This window comes from Exophiala aquamarina (genome assembly GCF_000709125.1).
Source record: "Exophiala aquamarina CBS 119918 chromosome Unknown aczIA-supercont1.42, whole genome shotgun sequence".
NCBI classification, from domain to species: Eukaryota; Fungi; Ascomycota; class Eurotiomycetes; order Chaetothyriales; family Herpotrichiellaceae; genus Exophiala; species Exophiala aquamarina.
The window spans coordinates 1-21,840 of record NW_013550546.1 but is presented as its reverse complement, the minus strand read 5'-3'; the positions used below and the strand labels follow the sequence as shown (position 1 = coordinate 21,840).

Genomic DNA, 21,840 nt, shown 5'->3' with positions numbered 1-21,840 from the left:
TAAAGTTATCTCTTCGCCTTGTAGTCTATCCAGGGAAAAGAGAGGGAAGAGGAGTAGTTAGAATTTGGAATCTTCGACATCACTAGCACCCGATATCATTGTGTGATTACCGTAATTAATGAGGAGTGAGTGATTAAATTTGTACTGACCGAGATCGGTGTCAATCCCTGGAGATAGGAATTTCGGCTCTACCTTGCTTACCCAGCACATTCCCAGTCTCTCGTATGAACCACATTCAGGTGAGGAACACCTCCGTTTCGGGGAGTGGGAGGGCCTTGCTGAGTGGGCGAGACGTGGTTGGGCTGAAGAACTGGTGCCGGGTGAAGGAAGAATGAAAGTCCTTCAGATGGGGAACTGGACTCGCGGGCCTGGCTGATTTTACGAGTTTTGGGCGCACTCTCACGGTCGGGGGGTGTGGCATATGATGCGTTGTTCGTGCTTGGGTAGCAAGGAGGGAGCGCATCGACCGGGCGGAACAATGCCATCAGAGCACCGACTCGGGCACCACACACGTAAAAAATGAACCCCTTGTAGTGCCCGCGGCCAAGCTGACCTGCAGGGAGGTCGCGGACATGGACGTCTGTTTCCTCTATGGTGTCGGACATATTCTCGATGGCTAGGAACCTACGCACGCCTCCCAGGGTACTTCAGAACTGGAGACTCCTCCTTGCCAGGGCAGCTTTCGTTCCACCGACTGTCCATGAGAAGTGGTTTCGTCGTCCTCCTTGTACGACTGTGGTTTTGAAAAGCCTCGCCGCGCCTCATTCTCCTTCTTTGTTACTCTAGGGCCGTAATTCAGTTCGACATCCCCCGCCAGTGACCCTGTTCAAACATCGGACCGTGGTGGTGCCAACCGGCCAATTGTTCATGTCCCTTCTCAGCGGCTACCGATCCCAAAGACCGCGAACGTACGACTTCATACCGGGGTGAGCTGCTAACGCAGTCGAAGATGACAGAATTAGTGTCTTTGCTCGAGGTACTTCTTACTCCCGCCTGTCCCTAGAGACTTCCCGTGAATTCCACCCAATCGCTCCCCACTCCGAGGGGGGAGCTCCCGGCACATACGAGTTTATAGTCCAAACGCGGGACGAATGTTTCCGAGCAAGGCTTTCGTGACGGTGAGTCTGCTGACCAGGCCTCAGCCCGGGCCCGACCTCGACTTCGCGACCCTTTCCCCAGGTCGAAGGATGGCAGTCCCCAATTGCCCAAAATCGCCACCGTCGTGTACGGGCGGCCCGGGGACGCTCGTCCTGAAGCGAGCGGTCCTTGGGGCAGGTGATCGAGGGGGTCATGTCACTGACACCCCGTGTCGGTCCTGGGCCGGAGTGATCGCTAACTAGTGTCGGATGGCATAGTGGAAAGGTTTGCCATATGAGCCGTGGTCCAAAGGGATGGAGTTTCCGGGGGACACACACCGTGACCGTCGATCCGGTCGTGGAAAGGACCTATCGCGGCCCCGGAGGAGCGTAACAGGGGATAGCACAGATCAGGTAGTGGGTGATGACCGTGGAGTCGAACGGGCGTCGAACGGGAAGCAAGCCACCACTGCCCATGCCCACCCCCTCACGTGAAAGTTGCGCACGGTCGGCCCAGCCGGCTTTGCTATGGTATCTCGACCGTTATACGTGCTTGTGCCTGTCCAAAACCATGGTGCTACAGAGGCTCGTCGCGTGGACGTTGGTCGTTGCTCTGTTCTATGTGAACATCGGGGCTTTGCAAACCACATCTCATGGCAAGCTCGCGATAATAGTCCCGCTCTGCTGGTAGCTGTTGAATCGCGTTCGAGCTCACGGAACTTAACTCTGTGTTCGTCTTTTCCGAAACCGGACGGGCATCAAGTCTCGTCGTATGTAAGGCTGTCTCCGGCGTGGCTGATAACCGTCTCAATCTAACCCTTCACTGTCGTGGTGAGCTTGGCGTTCGGACAAGCCTCATTTCTACACGACCGAGCCGCACGGAACTATCTCTCCGTCCTTGCTCGTACCATACTCACATTGCTCGTTCCTCAGTCGGTGCTCGCTTGAGAAGTCACTGACATCGCCACGCCATAATTCCCCTACCCTCGACGTTCTCATCGTCCTCGTGTCACGGACCCAGCCGTATCGGTTGAGAGAGAGCGACACCGCCTCAATCCAATCCAAACAACAAAACGAAGGCTTTCCACAAGCCATTCCTGGAGGAAGTTCAGATCTCCAGCTCGACCGCCTCTTGCGACCTACTGGAATCTGAAACCGTGCTTGGCCCAATACTCGAGCCACGATCCTCTGTAGTCGGACTCCCGGCCTCGCCGTCTGAGTGGTGGCATATTCGGGTTACGCTCGCTCCTGTCATCGTGAGGTGCAGGAGCAACCATGACACAACCAACAAGTCCGTCAATGTCCCTACCAGATGGAACTCCAAATGGAAATCCTACTGCAGATTCCCACTGTAAGAGGTCTAACTCGGAAGTCCCTATAGATCCGTCCATCTCGCAAGCGAGCCCGACCTACCCTCCCTACTCGCCATACCCTCCAGGCCAAGATATGCAGCGTACCTACCAAGCGCAGCACCCTCCCTACATGCAGCAACGTCCCCCCCACGAGCAATGGGGCGGTTACCCTCCGCAGCATGTTATGTCTGGTCCAAACCCGCACCTAGGCGGGCCAGGCGTTCAAGCAGCGCCTCAAACCTCAGCTGCATCTCGACCTGGACAGGTATAGAATGGCAGCGACGTTTGTTATTTTTAGCGTGATTGAGATACTGACCTCAAACCAACTGCAGGTTTATTCCTTCGTTCTAGCTACGGATGCTGAACGGCACAAGCGCAAGCGCCGACGACAGGTGGAAATTCAAAGAATTTACAAATGTGGTTGGAATGGGTGCACAAAAGCCTACGGCACGTTGAATCATCTGAACACACACGTTGCCGCGAAAACTCATGGCACCAAGAGAACATCTCAAGGTCCGTAATCTCTGGTCTGTTGGGAACAGCAGTCGTTCCGTCAGGCAAGAATAGTGCGGAGTCGAGAATTGTGTGGCCGGATCTCGTGCTTGTCGTGTCTGTCGTGGATGTCACTTGTTCCGCACTGAACCCCCTCATTCCACAGACAGATATTCTGACGTGTTTCGCAGAGTCCAAAGAGATCCGCAACGAGTGGAAGGCTCGCAAGAAGGGGGAAGAGAAGGCTCGCAAAGCAGAGGAAGAGCAGCAAGGGGCAGCAACCCAAGCTACTCAAGCGGGTGGTCATTGTCCTTATCCCGATCTGCTATAGAGACAACAAGGTCGCTCTTATTAAACAACGCCAATACATCAAGTCGGCAAAGAACGTCCGTCACCGAGTTATCGCTTCTCCCACGATTGAATGGTGCCAGGGTGGGAACGGAGGACATGCTATCGTAGAAGAAACGAGTGGATCGATCGAAAAGAATCAGGCTCACGGTGCGCTGGTCTGGAGTTTGAGACAATCATATAACTAATGGGTCCGAGATTCCTCGCACTTCAAACAATATTGCTTAATGTAGTAGACTCGCTCGCGCCCGCCCTGACGTCCTGGGTCGCAACAAAACTGTTTTGAACGGAAGCAACGGTGGGTACACTCCAAGGACACGAGATTTCAACCCATCATCAACGACAATAGTCTTCAGTATCACAACTCACGTACACTGGGACTGTGGAGCATGACGTCCGAATCTAAGTATTCAACCCGTCTTGACGTTGCAACACCTGCCATTGGGCAAATAGAGTATACTCAATAGCTGACCGATATCAGTTATGATGCTGAACGTGGACAATGCTACGTGAGGTTGGCCGTCACGCCCACCTCGGCCTGTTGCGCACCTTCCATCTGCCACCGTCATCACTATCCACGACGGGGCGTCTGCGAGAGGCTTCAATCTGCACGCCTGCCAGGGTCGCCGTGCAGACTTAGGTAGTGCCCACGGCCGACACGTGGTGATGGACAGCTCCTTGGTGGTGCCTTCTTTGGACTGTTTTGAATTCTTCACCGTGTGTAGCTACAGGCATCGCAACTACCGGGTATCACCACGGGCTACGGATGGACCAGGGCGCCGATCACCACCAAGGGCGTACAACCAATCTTTGCGGTATGCCGGGGAGTGTCTCTGCGAGACGTGGCCAGTCTTGTACGTCACAGGCATCCCGCATCGGGGATGGAACACTGAGCTGGCGGCGGTTGAGGTGCGTGACGCACCACCTAAAGGGACTCAACATCTGCTGATCAGGTCGCAAAAGTAATTTCTTTGAGCGAGATAGAAGTCGCGTTGTTCGATCACCCCCCGAAGCTCTGCTTGTAAGCCAGATATCGTGAAGGAAGCTTGCTTCTCCTTCTCCTTCCTTCTCTCGCGGAATCTGGCAGAAGCACCGGCGTTTCGTTTTCTTTTTTCATCGGCCGCCTTTGACGCCTGCTGCAAGTCCAATTGTACAGGAACTAACATGGGTCCTTGGTCCGTGTCGACAGTTATTTGGTACGATCCTTGACCCATTTGGTATCCTCCACCGGACCCGCGAGTCCGTGCTTCGTGACCGTAGCCACCGGTACCTCCCGCCGGTAATGCTCTCAACGCCCCCGGTGCTGGCGTTTCTGGTCCCCCCGGGCCATAGCGATACATCGGCGGTGGCTGTTCGACTTCTGTGTATGGTACCTGGCTACTAATAAAATGTTCCGCCTGTGGGGTTACTGTTGTCTGTGTTCGAGCAGTGCTTTCCGCGACAGAGCGCGGTTGCCTGGTGTCCTGAGACCCATAAGTAGGACAGTGGGCCGGAGTTACGATCGCGATAGGCGGAAGGGGAGGGACGTGAGAGGATCGATGCGGTCTAGGTTCGGCAGCATATGTCCTTCCACTGGCTCCCGAAATATTTGGAAGACGCTGGATGGGGGAATGTGATGACGGGTTCTCCCTTGCCCCAAGGTGTCCGGACTGGCTTGTGGGAGACTTTGGGATTAGGATTCGTCTCTCTAAATGAATATAAGGTTGATAGTCGTGGCTTCGGACTGGTGACTTCAAACCTGTTTGCTTACGGCCCCGCGGAGATCCAGCAGGCGCAGGCAATGCAGTCTGTGTAGCGGTACTCATGGGAGGCGACAGAGGGAAATCGATACTTGCCCCTTCCTCATCCTCAGAATCGTCTTGGGGATTGAGGATGCTTGAAACACTGAAGGTTCGGGAAGGCTTCTGCACTGTTGACTCAGCTGAGTGTCGTCGACCAGCCCCTGCTGTACGAGGCTCAATATATGGTCTTGCGGAAGGGGATCCCATGCTACCGTCCATGAGGGTGAGTCCTGGGAGCACTTGCTGTTCTCGCTCTGGAAGGACTTGTCCTCGCTCTCGCAGCATAGGGCGTATGTTTGGTGTGTACACCCGCCGGTGCAGGAAGACGTTGTCGCCCGTAGGCTCGTCACAGAGATTCATCACCTGACCCTATGAGCCTTCGCTTGCGGCTGAAATGCATGATACCCATCGATACAGTGCTGAACCCTTTCGTGGTTGTCAGTCGCATAAAGATATAACAGAGAAATCTCACCTTTTGGTGGCCCTTGTGGCCGTAGCGCCCCCGCCCGCACCGCGAGTCCCAAGGATCAGCTCACCATCATGTCCGACGAAATACTCCGTGCTTAGCCATCGCAGGGGTCTCCTGAACGGCGCACCACCAACCGTCGTCAACTCTGGGAAGGGTTAGGCTAGTGAGTTCCGCGGCTTCCACTAGATCCGTCACGACGAGGGCCCCATGCAACCCGAGTGGCCCTTTGGGTAGGATCATTCTTGAGTCTTATGCCGAGGACCCACGCCGCCATCCTTCCAACGTTGAGCCGAGTCGGCTACGGCAGGGTGCGGTTCACCAGGAAGGGGTTCTCAGCCGGGAGGGGGAAGGACGTCCGATCGTGAAGAAGCGTCTGCCAAGAAATGCGTGTGGTTGCATCGCGTGGCCACTTTGAACTGTCTTGCGCCAGGCAGACCGTCTCACGTGATGGCACCGTGACCTCCTTCTTTTCACATCGTAGACTGGTTGCGCCGGAGTAACTGAGCGCTAACTGGCGGTTCGCGGCTCCACAAAATGGGTCCGGTCGTCCAACTCCCCTTCCACACCTCCTTTTGGGCCTTGGACGCGCTTTGGTGAAATCACGAACGGAAACTCAGCGCGTGGCGGCGACGAATGCTCACTGTGATTCGCGGACGAGAACGCCCCTGAACTGATATTCAATCAAAATGTCGGCCACTGTCCCAACAGCTTGGTTCGGCCGTGTGCCAAGGCTGCCATCGCGAGGAGCCTCGACGAAGGTCGTGAAGGTCCCGGGACGGTGCCGGAATGGCAGGCCGCTCCTGGATTTTCACCTTTGATTCCCCATGGAGTTGAGGTCTAGGAGGGTGGGTCATGACTTGAACGGAGAGAACTCAGCAATTTCTGCTGAGTGAATACAGATGTCTTATCTTGATTGCAACAGGCGTACCGCCGGCCGCCTCTGTTCCAATATTGAGTAGAATGTCCTGAACGATGTTCGAGGACCCCCAGCTGGGAGAGGTGTGCACAGATTTCTTGGACACGGGTTCCCTCTTTGCATCATTCAGAGATACGGGATGATCGAGGGTGAAGTTTAGACTTCAGTGTGTACGTGATCAAGTAACTCCGCTTCGTATCCATAGGAAAGAATATAAGATACACCCTTGTAGTACTGTATGAGGAAAGGCTCTTGAGAAGGACAGGGACAGGATGCGCGAGCTCGCGGAAGGGAAACGTGATCAATAAAAGGATTGGGTGGAGTGAATTTCGAGACATCCGTAGCTGAATTGCCAAGATGAGGCATTGCCTCCTCAGTTCTTATGGCATTGTGAATCTTGTAAGATGGGAATCAAGGCCAGGAATCCATCCACATTGACCACCAATGGATCCAGTTGAACCTTTATCAATGTCGGCACGGGGAAGTAAGTGTACGACTCAGGAAATACGGGGGGGGGAGAGTCGACAGTCCTCCTTTAGAGTGAGGAAGAGTCGAAGTTGAAACGGGTCAAGAAACACCCCTGTGTGGTACTCTAGCGCATCAGACATATCTCTGGATGATGATATCGATCGACCTTGTTCTGTGATAGTGGACTGGGCTGCGCTCGATGCGGGCATGAAATGGAACGACATTGGGACGAGCTCGCAGCATCTCTTCGTTGGTGTGGAGATGGAATGGGGGTCAGGAGGAAGTTCATTCGTCGCAGTCATATCGGCCGCTGAAATGATTGGGGGCAGTCCGCCCACCATTGTGAATGGTGCAGCCGAGGCGGGCCAATGTAGGACGAACTCCCATCACTCTCACTTCGGCACGGTGAAGATGGATGTTCCTGAGACCCTTTACGAGTAAACTTAAATCAGACGTTCCCAAAAGAGGCAGATACGCGCCCACCATCAACACGAGGTCCGCACGGGCCCTTTTGTGCCTTGTGCTCAGGCCTTCATTGCCGGCCCCGTAAGGACGAGCATCGATCTGGTTTGGTCTTTTTGCACCTGAGAACCTAAAATCACGTTGAGTGCTGCAGGCGCACTGTGCAGGTTGCGTACCCAGCGCCAGCACGGAGGGGACCTGCGTGGTCGGTTCGTGTCTAGTACCGTCACCCGCGGGAAGTTCCCAGAGCCAATGGCGACGCTTGGCAAAGTCAGACGGGAAGCACGAGGCTCCTCGCCAAACACTATCACTCGCACGAGGGTCAGGGGTGGGGGATAATGGCGAACCGTAGTCCACCGGCACATTAAGTAGCTCAACTTTAGTAAGTGGGAAGGGCCCGCGGCCACGAAGCTACCTTCAACACATTTCTTCTCGTCACCAGCTATTGTGGTGTTACGCCCCAGCCGGACCCAGGGCCTTCAGTTTAATCATAGCCTAAGGATGTTCATATGTACTGTATCTATGGAAAGGAAGCTTCTTCCCGGAATCCAGAGTCCTGAGTCAACCTGCACAGTTATGCCCTGCACGATATCATTCCGAAGACGGAAGAAAATATCTGTCCGCCGTTTCCTGAGAATTTATCATTCACCGTGTCGATCGCCCACGCTGGAGTATCGAACACATGCCGCAATTTTCACCGGGTCGAGGAAGCTGTGTCGAGATTCCGTCCTCCGCAAAAGGACGCCGGGGAGCTCAGAGTCCTGGATTACCACGCGATTCAATCACTTTGAGTGGCTGCCTTTGAATCAAGCATTGGGAAGGACTGCCGAGGCCAGTCGCACGCCCTGAAAGCTGAGTGCCAATATGTGGACTTTCAGCTTCGACCCTGAGGGAGACATCTTCAACGCTAACCAAATGAGATTGGGAGAGTGGGGGGTAATTTAGGTCTCATGGCACACAAACTATTCGTTTGATCCACTTATGTCGAACCATTCCGCCTAGCGTCCTTTGATCACATCGTAGACCAAGCTCCGTACCTAGAGACATGCCCCGCACCTGACTCGTGCTGGGTTCGCGACCTAAGTATAACACCGAAGCTTTCGATCCGTTCTTCCTTGTCCAGGAGCTGTGACTTCGTCACTGCTTACTTGCAGGCCCAGATAAATTAGCTGGCGAAAACTTCCTCATCCGCCCTAGTTCGGGGGGGTGGGGGCATTCAGACAGAAGGGTAGAACTCAAAAGTCTCCTCACCTGATAGATAGCTGACAAGCATGGGTGCGAGACCAGCTCACTCTACTGGGTCAAACTTTAAATCTGAGCCTGTGACGACGGCGCTTAGACCACCAACGGTACTGTATCAGCTGTCATGAACAATTGATCCTGCGGTGGTTTTACTTTTTAGAGGTCCAGCTAGTGACGATTGTCGTGCTTTGGGACGCCCATAAATGGGTCGCGCATCTAAGTTTAGGCGTCACCTTGGACACTGAGGCAGTGCTGACCAAAATTATGCCGTGCCTGGCTGCGGGTGAACTGAAAAGCTTGGATGGAGGTCCTGTACCCGTGGGACCCGGCGCTCCAAACTGGCGACCAATTGGCCTACGGGAACGACATCTCTCAGCAGGTGGAGTGTGACCCTGTCGTGCTGCGAACTCTCAGGTGCATGGCAACCGACGTTGCCAACTGTCATCCATACACCCTCATGGATACTGAGCACCGTGGATCACCGATTTACCATTCTCTCTCGCCCTCCGACTTTAGAACTTGTAAGTTGAGTCGCCACAAGACCATGTGTCCAGCTAGAGAGGCCCTTCCAGCCCAAACATCCTCCAGACGTCATGTCAAACCCGACGTTGAAACTGGCACTAGGAGACTCCTTTTGTTCGCGTAGTGCCCTTCGGGAGCCTCGCGTCCCCGTCCGAGATTGCCGTTCGGCTCACGGGTGGCTTTGGCTTCATGTCAACAGAATCGCAGCAAGACGGGGAGTGGTATCGCCAACCGCCAGAAGAAGCCCTCGAGTACCTAGGCAATAGTGACACCAAGTGTGTCACCAACGACAGCGTATTTCACAGGACCATTGAGGGCCCTGTGGTGCAATGATCGCTGGCGGGACCTGACCACTGAATGGGTGTCAATATCCCTTGGGTAGTTCTGGCTGGACACCTTACGAGAAACAATGCAGACACGGCGCTTCCATCATGACGAACTTGGCATCGAGCTTGACGCTGATGACTGGCGGCGGCTGTGGAGGGATTACCCCAGCGCAGACGTCTCCCAACTTCGCGGCCCCAGGTTTCGTCGTGGACCTGGATGATGCGAAATACACGGAGGTGTACGAGGCCATCTTCGCCAACCCTATGTTGCGGTTCCCTGACCTCCATGTTCTGCTGTAGAACCATCCTAGATCAAACGAAGATCACGAACAAAAGCATGGCCCACGTGAACTCATGTCTGAACAACATCGACGCTTACTATGAACGACTCCGGAACCTGATCTGGTCTGATATCGTGACGTTAGTGTGTGATGTTCCTCGGTCGTTCGTTGCATGTGGGTTATGGGCCCATGTTACCATCAGCACTTGTTAAGTCTGCAAAGCCGTAGTCTCAACGATGATTCGACGGTGACGGTCCAGGTGATGACACCTCTTCCGATTACAATCTTTCCCGGCGTGCTCGACCGCCATACGCCTTTGAACTGAGTCCTCCGGTGTATAATTGAACATTTGTCAAACTCTTTTGACTGTGTCGTCATACGACCTCCTCCAACGATCGAAGGACAGGGTAGTGGGTCATTCTGGAGAGACGCTGATCACATCCTCTGCCGTCAAACGCCATCGGAGACAGACGAACTCCTCAATGCCCTGGGCCACCCAAAATGGGGGAGCTTCTCAGCGCTCGGAGAATCCTCGAACAACCGGTCCGCGCGTTCAGGCATTGATTCCGCCTGTCGAATTCGAGTCTATTTCGACCTTGGCCGCTCCATGTTTCGTGCCGATAGGGGATCTCGGGCATACGGACATCCTGCTGAATTCCGACATGGCCTCAACTTCGAGAGACGTAGATGAAGCAGAAAATGTGACCAGCGGCCACTGTATCTCTCAAAGCACATCACCCGGTCCACAACGACTGTCCGCGTGCTCGTCTTTGCGAAAGCACTCCATCCTGGCTCTCGGGCTGATTCACCACGACCATAGATACTCTCGCTGTGCCACCATAAAGCTGCCAAGCATCTCTCGCCTTACGTAAAGTTGTCCTGTCTACGGCCATTGGCAGCAAAGTCACGCTAATGCCGAACCATTAGGCAGCATCTCTTAGAGTCTGGTCCATGAAGATGCGAGAATCGGGAACGCCATCCCATCTACCCGTTGAGGAAGCGAATCAATTGAATGACTTCCACCTCTCCTCTCGAGGGAGCGGGTCTGTTCCGTATGTAAATCTCTATGAAAGAACCCCTCGACACTGCAAAAAGGGGGCGACAAATGCACGTCGTCATCCGGATCCCTGCCAAGACACCTTGAATAGTTGATCAAACCTGTGCCAAATCGTCGCCTCGTATGAATAGTGGCCTCGGCGGTAGCAGGTGGGTATTCAGCGTAAGCCTGACAAACACTCTAGGCGTGATGGCCAGCAGCAACCCAGTCGCACCTTGGTCTACCGAATCAGGATCGGGGGGCGCTTTGAGACCTTGGTTAGCGAACGATCGCCCTCGGTCCGACTCGAGCCCCGCTCTTAGCACGTCCTTCGGGGGGGTTATTGATGACACCCATTTCAATAATACACCAACGCCCGCTGAATCCGCTCACAACGTCTGCTGACGAGGACCATCGCCATAGACATACGTCGAATGTTGCGAGATGCCATCCGCACCAGGGTGCTGGGATGGGTCCTGGGTTGTGGTCAGGAACGCGACCTCGTCCTCGATTGTCTGTAAAATGTCATTGTCTCGCAGTCCGGTCTGACTCTCGCTGCTGGGACTAGAATTTCTTTTTCTCGATGTTGTGGGACCATCCTTCATGCTTTTGGAACGAAGCGCGCTCTGCGGTAGATCCGTTTTACTTCCGTCATTTTTACCTCTCAGGCTAGTTCGAATGAGTCCGCTGCCTAGGGGCTGGGAATTGTTGTGAGAGGAGGCGTAGACCGTGGGTACGATGAATTGTGAAGCTCCCGATACAAAACTATCGATCATTCCCTTAAGGCCGGCTATGCAGGACGCCAGAACGGCCAGACTCAAAGCAACTTGGCCTAAGATAGCCGGCTCAACCATCACCCAGGTCAAGTCGCTCCCATTGCCTGGAAGACGGCCAAGGTATGCTGTTTGGGGAATGATGATGACCGGGACGCTGACCCAAGTTAGTCAGGAAAAGTGGCATACGGGTAGCACTAACAGGATCCTGCTTGCAAATAAAGCAATTAGTTGAATTTTGAGATCCGCACGTACTTGGACGCTCCACATGATCACGGTGGGTAACCCCACGAGAGCAACATCTGTAACAATGTTGCCCAAGTTGATTCCGAGATAGACGCGAAACTCATCCAGGCACTGGTCCTGGCCCTCAGACCACGGAGACGCAAGCCCGCACCTGAAACCAAGGAAAAGGGCGCCGAGCACTCCCCAAACTACTATGGCCCCAAGAATGACACGAGACGCCATCTGATGCTTTCTTTTGGGCCTGATGGCCAGGATGAGCAGCGTGGTCGAAATTTTCGCCAGCATGTGGACAAACAGTCCTAAGAGAGTGGAAGAAAAAAGCTCCTGGACAGGGTGGTCAAGAAAGGGTTTTGATCGAGGGGATACGACGCACCTTTCGGACTGTCACTACTGCCGATTCCGAGAGGGCGCTTTGATGTCTCCCAAGGCCGTGGATGCAGGACCTGACGAGGACCACTGACTGTACACACGACACCAGCAAAGCGCTCAACACCATCCAGTCGTGTGCTTCTTGCTTTCCGTTTCGTTTTCTGCAGAGAAATTTGTGTGCAACGCCAATGATGGAGTAGGTGAGGAAGGAGAGAGAGATGACCACGACCCATGACGCGTGGTTCGTCGGGACCGATGGAAAAAACGGTGCCCTCGCTCCATTGTCCATCTTGTGAGATAAGAGAGCTAAAAGGGACAGCAGCGATGTGGGCAAATCCTTGGATTATGGGACTAAGTTCAACGCGACGGTGGCTTGAGAAGTAAATAAAACATGAACAGGAAAACGCTCCGCGGGGGAGAGATGACTCCTAGCACAAGGTGAACGGGAATCCCCATCCCCTAACTAGGGCCAGGCCGGGAGGGCACGAGTACTCTGTACAGTCCACAGTCCTATACAGTCCACAAGGCTCCAAAGAGACCGAAAGCTTAATTTTCACCAGGAAGTAGAGTGATCCAAGTCCGAATTGACGGATGCATCATTACTCCGAGTGGCAAGGTGAAAAGAAAGAACCATTCATAGCAGGAAACATGGGAGTGTTCCCACGCTAGCCAGGGTATGTTAGAGCTTAAGCTTGCTGCCGGAGCTCGCGTCCCCACCTCCCTCTAGGGTATTGTGGGACTGTGCAATTGGATGTCAGAACTTAATTGCATTCCCTCTGACCTCCGTGGCTTGCACTGCATTCCGCAAACCATAGATGGGCGGTGATAATAGTCATAAGTGAGTGACAACCCTATCTTGAAACGCTCTGCCGTTCTCTCTTCCGGTGAGCCGTCAGTGGCACGCCGCGTCATTAAACTTCAATCCTGGCATTGCTCCAGGACGAGTTCACCTGAAAACGATTTCCGGGCCCACGGCACCAGCAGTCGAAACTGAAGGGGTTAGTGTCCTGAGTCAACTTCAACGTGCTTCGGACCCTGGTGATTGATGTGACGTTAACTAGGAGCACGGAGCGTTTGAACCGTGGGCCGTGAAATTGCCGAGCGTTCGGACGCACCACGAGTGGGGGGAGAAAGAAGGGGATGCACAAAGGCCTATATCGCTTGTTACTATGATACTGTACCGTACTGAGTGCACACTTTGGTCCTACCTTGACATGGCAATATTCCTCTGGAAAAGAACTACTGACCAAACGCCGCTCACCCCATCCTTGTGGGTGGATTGACACTCGTCATGCGATAGGTCGGAATAGAGGAGCAACCTGCCGGAGGAGATGATGTCGGGCCCTTCGCGTAAAACTACTGGGTAAGGAGTACAGTCCCTCCGTACACTGAGACTCCGAGACCACCGCCACACAACCGAAACGACATGTGCCAAGTTTGACCATCCCGGAATCAGTCGAAGCGCCTTTGGCACATCGTTGAGCGATCTTCATGCCTTTTGTCCACAACATTCTCCTCTCTCTCCTCCTCGCTTCTTGCTCTCACGACGTTACCAACATACAGCGTTTTGTGTGGCAGCTCTCTTTTCTTGATATTCCCCTACTGGTCGACGTCATTACCATGGCCTCTCAGAGTGAAGCTATCGAGATGCGACAGAGCTTGGGCACCCGAGTGGCACCGAAGGATGGAAACATCGGTGCCGACCAGTCCGCCCTTGTCGGGTCGCCGGAGGTTGAACGGGGTCTGAATAAGATGTTGGGTGTGAGGAAACAGTTCAGCGACGTCCAAATCTTGGCCTTCGCCCTCACGTACATGTCGATCTGGGAATCAATGAACTCGTGGGTTACCCCCATTCTATCTCGACGTCACTAAAGTTCGCGGCAGGGTCATGACGTTCGTCCTGTTCAACGGGGGCCCTCAGACGTTTGCCTGGTCTATCCTCATCGTCTACATCGGAGCAATGTCGCAAGCGGCTTCAATCGCGGAAATGTCCTCGTTGGTGCCAATCGCCGGGGCCCAATATCACTGGACCAATGCTCTCGCTCCTCCTGGAGTGAGGAAATTCTTGACATGGTTACAAGGGTGGATGACGTGGCTCGGCTGGGTGGCGGTCCTTGCAGCCATCGTCAATGTGACAATCCTCGTCCTTCAGGCCCTGATCGCTCTGCAGCACCCGACCTACGTTGGGGAGAGCTGGCATACCGCGTGCCTGATGATCGCGATGCTCCTCTTTTTTGGCGCAATCAACTCGGTTCGTTGGACGTTCTTCATCGTGCCGTGGCTTGAACTGGCCGCCGGTGTTCTCCACGTCGCCCTGTTTATCCTCTTCGTCGTGGTTCTTCTGGTCATGGGGTCTCGGAATACGACGGATTATATTTTCTTCCATCGCGAAGTTCTGTCGGGGTGGAACAACCAATACATCTCCTGGAATTTGGGTATGCTCACCTCTGTCGGCTCATTCATTTCTCTCGATAGCCCAGTTCACCTGGCTGAGGAGGTGCGATTGCCCAAGAAAGCTGTCCCGAGAGCCGTCTTTTGGGGCCTTGCCATGAACGGTGCCATGGCGTATGCCATGGTCATTTGCCTGCTGTCCGCCATGGGACGCCTGGATGAGGAACTGGCGTACGCGCCGTATCCCGCAGCCGTTGTTTTAATGCGCGTGACGAACTCAACCGCTGCCACGACGGCCATGATCAGCGGCATCTTCATCATCTCCGCATGCTCAGCTCTTGGCTGTGTTGCGTCTGTGTCACGTCTGACGTGGGCGTGGGCCCGTGATGGGGGCCTCCCTCAGTGGTTTGCCATGGTCAACCAAAACCATCTACTTCCAATTCGAGCTATCTGGCTGGGAATTGCGGTGAATGTGGCCCTCTCTCTCATCAATGTTGGGTCCACCACCGCTTTCGGGGCCATTCTCTCACTGGCCACGATCGCCCTCTTTGCCTCATACGGCATTGCCATCTTGAGCATGCTGCTCGCAAGATGGCAGAATTATCGAGGCAGCCGGACGCTGGCACTGGGGGAATGGAATATGTCTTGGTGGGGAAAGTATGTCAATTCGTTCGCATTGCTCTACACCTGCTACATGATGGTCTTTCTGCCCATTCCCTACAGTCTGCCCGTCACTGCGGTCACGATGAACTATTCGGGACCCATCTTTGGAGCAAGTCTCATTTTCGTTGTCGCGGCGTGGGTTCTATATGGAAGAACCAAGTGGGCCGGTGTGAACAGTGCAATCGTCGACATTGTCAAGGGCCGTGCGAATGAGGTTGAGCCTCATACGAGTCACGCTTAGCGACAAGCGGTGAAGGTTGTTTGTCTCGTGGTTATCTAGAAATTCTTGGTGTATTCTCTCCCCATGGATCTATCTCGATGGCGCTGTAGAAGGCAACACGTCCTCGTGGTAGTCCGGCGTGCTCACTGCCACAATTAAATTGGATGTCTCCATCCTCTCTCTCGCATTTGTGCCCTGTCTCACTCATGTCCAGACTCCCACTTCAAATCGATGGTTCCACCCACCACTTTACTATTGAACCATTCTTTCAGCTCGATGCCGTCTTCACATGGCTGTGCGTCCGAGAGCAAATCATACTCCACCAACTTGTGAATGGCACAATATAACTCCACCAACGCCAGATTCATCGCAATGCACCGTCGAAAACCCACCCCGAAGGGGATGTAGTCTCGATCCATCTCTCTACTCGCCTTGAGCCACCTTTCCGGTCGAAATTCTTGAGGACAGTCGAAGACCGCAGGGTTATGATGCAGCTCATATGAGGAGCAGGAAACTTCTACCCCGGAGGGAAAGAATGTGTCTCTAAAGTGCCAACCACACCGGGGGACAACGCGAGGGATCCGTGTTGGGTTGGCGGTGCTGATTCGAAGTCCTTCCTGTACCACACCTCGAAGGTAAGGAAGGCACTGGACCTGATCATCTGTAGGAATGCTGTCCTGTATCTCCTTTCTGAGAGCTTGATATATCTCGGGATGCTTCGCCAGCTGGAATATGATGTGTGCAAGGTTGTAACCTGTGGTGTCCACACCAGCAAGTAGGGCATCTTTGCACTGCGCCTTCGTTTCACCCACAGTGATACCAGCAGAAAGGAGCCGGCCCTGGAATCTACCAGCTAGGGAGCTCTTCTCCGCATTCGCCGCACCCTCGACTGCTTGGTTGACGTAAGCGTCCATCACTAGAAAAGTCTTCCGAAGAGCAGCATTCGCGAAGAAGGTGATCCTGACCCAGTCCACCCAGCCATAAGCCCACGGCGGTAAATACCAGTACCGCCCGACTGCATCGAACGCGTCGATCATCCCATCAGCGCGGCCTCTTTCCTCTCCTCTCGCCTTCTTGGCCACCATCCTTCGATCAATGTCCAATGCACCGTACGAATGCCCGAACAAATACTCACTGGCTGCGTCAATCGCGAAACTGCGTGACAATCCCAACACGTCCACCGGCCGCCCAACTTTGGCTTCCATCCCGATGATGTCAATCCACTTCTGCACACATGCGTACACTGCTTCTCTTCCCTGCCTCAATCGCAGCGGACCGAAAACCGGTAAGACAGCCTTCGCCCTGGAGGCCCGTGCCGCAGAATCAACTTCGGAGAAAATGGTCCGGTAGCCATCGACCGTAAAGTTCAGGTAGTATTCTGGTTTGCGGAATCCGCCTTTTTCAACGTAGATATCGGACAGTGCGGCACCATCGGCGATGTCGACTGCGTTTGGGCCAACCACAACTATAGGGCCGTAGGTGAGGTGGAGAGAGTGTACGGTGGAAGCTTCGTCGCCAGCCCAGGAGTGATAGGTCAGCCAGAGCGAAGTGAGACGGGCGCGGATTGGACCTGGAATATGGTAGAGGCGATGGAGGGGGGAGAGTCGGTAGATGCAACGGAAAAGAAGGAACATTAATGCGAGAATGGGAAATGTGGTGGCGGAGCAGAGGAGCTGGAGCGCTGCCATATCTGGTGCTGTTTGTCGTGCTCCGTACAGTTATGTCTGGTATTCAGCCCTCAGCGTTCCATTTATCATCAGGATGAAGACTCAGGGCACAAATCTCGGGCGTTTGTCTGCCCCAAACCGCCAAGGGCGCCAAGTCCCACTTGAACGATAATCAGTCCTCGACCACATCACAGAGTCAACATCATCTAAGAGCACTTGGGGTCTGAAGCAGCACTTCACTGTCACTCAGAATTCTATCTCAGCACCACCAAGCGTGGGCATCGCACCACGATGTGTCAACTGAGCAAGCTGCGGACAATCTCCCAAATCCAACCGAATCGCCGCACGACCCAAGATCGGTCACGGTCTTCCCCGCTCTTCTGGCTCTGTCTTGGTCCTGTTGTCGTCCCTCCCGGATGTACCCTTGGGTGAGTCGTATTCATCGAATGACGCACTTGATACCACCTCACTTATTGTGTTCCCGGTAGGCTGGTTGATGGTGAGGATCGTTCATGACGCATACGCCCGGAGAAGTCCCACATGTAGACCTTTTACTTGAATCGACCTGTTTCAGAGGGGCTTGTCGCTGTCTTTTTCAACTGCCGACCCACGTCGTAAAAAGCCTCCTCGACGTTAATGCAGCTCTTAGCCGATGCCCCGACGAATTCGCAGCCGAGCTCTGGGGCGAGTGCCTGTCCTTCTTGGGCTGACACTTCGCGTACGTGACACTTGTCACTCTTGTTTCCGACCAACATGACTGGAATGGGGCCGGTTGACACTCACCGGTGCTGGAAGGTAGTTGGCGCCTGTGGAGAGTTTGGCTGTCCCGGATCCCTTGGCCCTTTGGACCTGAGAATATAGTTTGTTGATTGTTTCGAAAGATTTCCGAGAGGTTATACTGTAGACGAGGATAAAACCCACGCGGTCTCGAGTCCATTGATCTCGCAGTGTCGTGTGTTCTCCTTGACCCGCAGTGTCCAATACTTCTAGGACGCACGCTTGCTGATCTATCACGACTTGTTTCCGATACGAATATTCGATGGTGGGATCGTAGATTGCAACGAAGTGGCTGAGAGATAACTGAATGTTGAAATCAGCGAAACGGGCATGTGAGGATGATACACGACAAAACCTACCTGGATGGTGATCGCCGCCTTGCCAACATCTACATCTCCTAGGATCGCCAGTTTATAGGGAGTGAGCATCACATGAAAGCAGGGGAGACCACGTTCTCTGCTCGGGCCCCAGAAAGCCGTTAGAGCTCTGGAGGTGAGGGTCACGTGTCACTACCCTGAGACTTGGCCCGCTGACGTCGCACGTCCACGGATAAGTTGATATCAAACTGCGATAACTGGGAAACTCGGCGCCGGTAGGGTAGAATCAGACAACCCGCAGCCGTCACAAATCAAGAGTTCGGAGTAGTATAAGCGACTTGGGCCCCAAGGTGGGTTCCGCGGCATCTATTTCTACCTACTCTACCATCCGACTCCTTCAGTGTTTGACGGAGCTAAGTGCCCCATTGCCTTAGACCTCATCGCCGGAGGCTCCTAGTAGGAGGTCACGGCCGCCAAGGCGCACAAAGGTATCGAAAAGGGAAAGGCGATCTCTTTGTCCATGGCCGATACATGCGAGGACGTAAACCCGACCCTCTGGCTCAGAGATACGACCATCAAGAGGGACGCTGTCGACAGTCCTCAAGCAGAGACCGCCCAGGCCTGGACTGGAGGTCAGTCGGCATGTCTCCTACCTTCTGCCCTCGAGGATACTTCGAATTTCGTGATCGCTTCTGTCCCGTTGCTCACAGCCTCCCTATCGAACGCGGATGAGCAAATGGCATGGAATGCACGATTTGGGGGGAGATGACCGTGCTGGTTACGAGGGTCCTGTTTGGAGCAGGACATAGGGAAGCCTGGTCCCAATGGAGCCGTAGATCTGGAGGCTGACCGGAAGCGCCATAGACCGTAGGCTCGGGCCAGGCGGAAGGTTGGGCTATCATTTGATCGGGTGACCCATCATGCTGGCTGGCGACAGGAGCGCTCACATCAGGACCGTAGACAGCGGACGCGGGGACCAAGGTTGCGTGTGAGCCCGCCGGCCGGAATGTACATCGCTGACAGTGCTGCCTGCACTTGGCGCAGCGGCCATCCCTCGCGTAGTCGAAGCATCGAATCTAGAGCGAGGGGTGAGATGACATCATTCCGCTGAAGCCATTCGACACATACCTTTCTCTGTCGGCAGCGTGTACACGCGACGGCTGAGCGCTGTCTTGGGTATTGCCGAGGAGGGGGATGGTATCTAAGCGGATAGTGGGAGTACGGATGGTAGTACTCCGGAGGGGAATAGTGTCCGGTAGGTTGACAGTACCCAGTAGCATTCGGGAGGAGGATGGCATCCAGGAGGGGGTGAAGCAGGGAACGAGTGAGGCATCGGGATGACTGCGAGCCCGAGGATCGATGTATGCAGACCGACCGTCGTAGGAAACGCTTCGCAGATTCGGGTCCGTCGCCGGTGGAGTGGATGCCATCCTGATGTTGCGTATACGGTTGCTGTCCATCGGGGGTTACGGCTGACAGGCGTCCTACGGCGAAATAGACCTTGGGAAGGCCTCCATCGGACGTACAAGGTGAAGGGAGGTTAAAAACCCTCTCCGTTCACACGACGTAAAACTGTGTACGCCCGGTGTCAGTTGCTGTATGCGTCCAAAAGGTACTGTATGAGGAGGTGTTGAACTGGTAGTGGGATGCACGGGTATAGGATCGATTTATATGCTCTCTCTTGAATTCGCGCAGAGGATCGGTCCACATTGGCTGGTTCGGCTCATCGTCACCTACGGTCGACAAGAGTTGATTGATGCGATCATTCCACTAAATCTACACCCGTCCGAGCGGCCTACGCTAGACCAACAGCCATATCATCGAGCGACCAATCACCCTCTTTAGCAAACCTGCCAATGAATAAATCGTTACTCTAGACGTGGTTAACCTGTCAACCGACCAATGAGCGACCACTCGAGGAGTACCCAATCAAGGCAACACTCCCTGGCAAGGCCTCCCTCCATGGAGGACCTGAAGCCACCAGGGGCGGATGCTTACAGTACTCTACTACTATAAAAGAGGAAGGACACGGCCAAACGTGGGCATCGCCATCCCCCGAAGCGCCGACCCATTTTCTCCCAGAAGCACCGTCTGGCAGCGGTAATGGTAGTTCCGGAAAGATCAGTAGCAAAAGCATATTGTTCTGCGGCCTGTCCTCACGGGATTGTCCGGCACCGAGAGAGGACTAACTAATGGCAGTCGTGAACGTGGCGGCCGCGATTGCCATCAGCGGAGGTTGAGTTAAAGTTTACAGTCGGAAATTCTATCTTCCGATCCGTGGCTTGGCATAGTAAACCCAAAAAGGAAATAAAATACAGCGAGGGTAAATAGTGCTCTACTGTAGAAGCTTCCTCACTGTTTCTCAGCGCACGGAATGTTTTCCAGGAGACTGTACTCCGTCCGTCTGATAGCCGGTGGCCATGCGTCTGATATCACAACATCATCGACCGATCATGCCCGAGGCCAGTGGATCCCACATTACCGAAAGAGGAAGTCACCACACCCAGAGATAGCGACTCGAGTAGATTTGCCGGCCCAGCAAAGGGAAACAGCCGGGTTGCAGAGCAGGGTTTGCGTCCGGCTCCCAGATCCACCGATGGTGACACATCCGCATCTCCATCACCCCCCATAGGCCTGAAACTGAGAGTGTAACCAATGGTCACGCTCGCCAGAGCAGAGCCACTCCTAGAAAGGCCGCGGAAACGAGAGCTGCTCATCCTGGCTGACATCTCGCCGGAAACGGCGCATCTTTCCCTCCACACCCTTCTATGTTCCCACATCGAATATCCGACTGACGCATCGATCCGGGTCATCACGATCTACTTTACTCGACGCTAAACTGAACGGAACTGAAGGGAACGAGAGACACGACCCGGACCCAGGCCTGGGTCGGTGGGTTCCAGTTATTTGAAATAGACCTATGTATTCCATTCGCGAACCTAAATTCCAAGATATCCTAGAGATCGAGTAAACACCTTCGGTAGCGGTCCTGATCAGCACCAGCGTAACATCCATGCGACAATATACGCGAAGCTCACGGACATTAAGCGCGGGAGTGCCACCGACCCTCTCATCGCGGTGCCGACGAACGGTTTCGTCGGGAGCGACGCGGTGGTGGTCAGAGGCGCCGATGCGGCCGCAGCGATCGAAGAGGCGACGCTCGTGATCCTGGACAGGGCGGCCGTGGACGGGGAGTCGGCTTGCGTCGCCTCCACCGCCTGGGAGGTCGTGATGATCTGGGTGATCGTGGTCTGACCGGTGTACCACCGCGATTGTTGGTCTTGCCAGGTGGTATACACCACGTCGCACGTGGTGTATACGACGGAGCTACAAGCGTGGCAGGGCGCGGGTCCAGTCGCGGCCGGAGACGAGGTCATTTCTGTGCCCAGTACCGACGTCGAACCCGTGGGTTGTGTGACTATCGCGGTCGTCGTACAAGAGGTACTCAAGGAGACCTCTGTGGAGGTTGTCGATCCTGCCACGGTAGAAGATGAAATGACGTTGGTCTCGGTGGTGGTGATGCTAGTGGTTGAAGACCCCGGCGGAAGGCTCGAGCTAGTTTGCGTTGTCGTCACCAATGTGGTGGTGACAGATGTGGTGGTGACAGATGTAGTGGGGACAGACGTAGTGGGGACAGACGTAGTGG

The 21,840-nt window shown here is 54.4% G+C and overlaps 6 protein-coding genes across 6 annotated transcripts; 2 read left to right on the top strand and 4 right to left on the bottom strand.

Annotated features, from left to right (window-relative positions):
* Nucleotides 1-2,351: 2,351 nt before the first annotated feature.
* Nucleotides 2,352-3,251, top strand: A1O9_13015 (uncharacterized protein; the record flags this gene model as incomplete). The annotated part of the gene is made up of 3 exons (XM_013398071.1): nucleotides 2,352-2,693; nucleotides 2,761-2,941; nucleotides 3,112-3,251. The coding sequence occupies 3 exons, from the start codon at nucleotides 2,352-2,354 to the stop codon at nucleotides 3,249-3,251; spliced, it is 663 nt and encodes a 220-aa protein (XP_013253525.1).
* A 952-nt stretch (nucleotides 3,252-4,203) lies between these two features.
* Nucleotides 4,204-4,608, bottom strand: A1O9_13014 (uncharacterized protein; the record flags this gene model as incomplete). Its single annotated transcript, XM_013398070.1, has 1 exon — nucleotides 4,204-4,608. The coding sequence occupies one exon, from the start codon at nucleotides 4,606-4,608 to the stop codon at nucleotides 4,204-4,206; it is 405 nt and encodes a 134-aa protein (XP_013253524.1).
* A 6,552-nt stretch (nucleotides 4,609-11,160) lies between these two features.
* Nucleotides 11,161-12,448, bottom strand: A1O9_13013 (uncharacterized protein; the record flags this gene model as incomplete). The annotated part of the gene is made up of 3 exons (XM_013398069.1): nucleotides 11,161-11,701; nucleotides 11,747-12,114; nucleotides 12,164-12,448. The coding sequence occupies 3 exons, from the start codon at nucleotides 12,446-12,448 to the stop codon at nucleotides 11,161-11,163; spliced, it is 1,194 nt and encodes a 397-aa protein (XP_013253523.1).
* A 1,331-nt stretch (nucleotides 12,449-13,779) lies between these two features.
* A1O9_13012 (uncharacterized protein) lies at nucleotides 13,780-15,454 on the top strand (the record flags this gene model as incomplete). Its single annotated transcript, XM_013398068.1, has 2 exons — nucleotides 13,780-13,997; nucleotides 14,044-15,454. The coding sequence occupies 2 exons, from the start codon at nucleotides 13,780-13,782 to the stop codon at nucleotides 15,452-15,454; spliced, it is 1,629 nt and encodes a 542-aa protein (XP_013253522.1).
* A 179-nt stretch (nucleotides 15,455-15,633) lies between these two features.
* Nucleotides 15,634-17,121, bottom strand: A1O9_13011 (uncharacterized protein; the record flags this gene model as incomplete). The annotated part of the gene is made up of 1 exon (XM_013398067.1): nucleotides 15,634-17,121. One exon carries the CDS (start codon nucleotides 17,119-17,121, stop codon nucleotides 15,634-15,636), a length of 1,488 nt encoding a protein of 495 aa, XP_013253521.1.
* Nucleotides 17,122-17,832: 711 nt separating this feature from the next.
* On the bottom strand, nucleotides 17,833-18,305 carry A1O9_13010 (Ras family, other; the record flags this gene model as incomplete). Its single annotated transcript, XM_013398066.1, has 2 exons — nucleotides 17,833-18,180; nucleotides 18,237-18,305. The coding sequence occupies 2 exons, from the start codon at nucleotides 18,303-18,305 to the stop codon at nucleotides 17,833-17,835; spliced, it is 417 nt and encodes a 138-aa protein (XP_013253520.1).
* Between the last annotated feature and the right edge of the window lie 3,535 nt (nucleotides 18,306-21,840).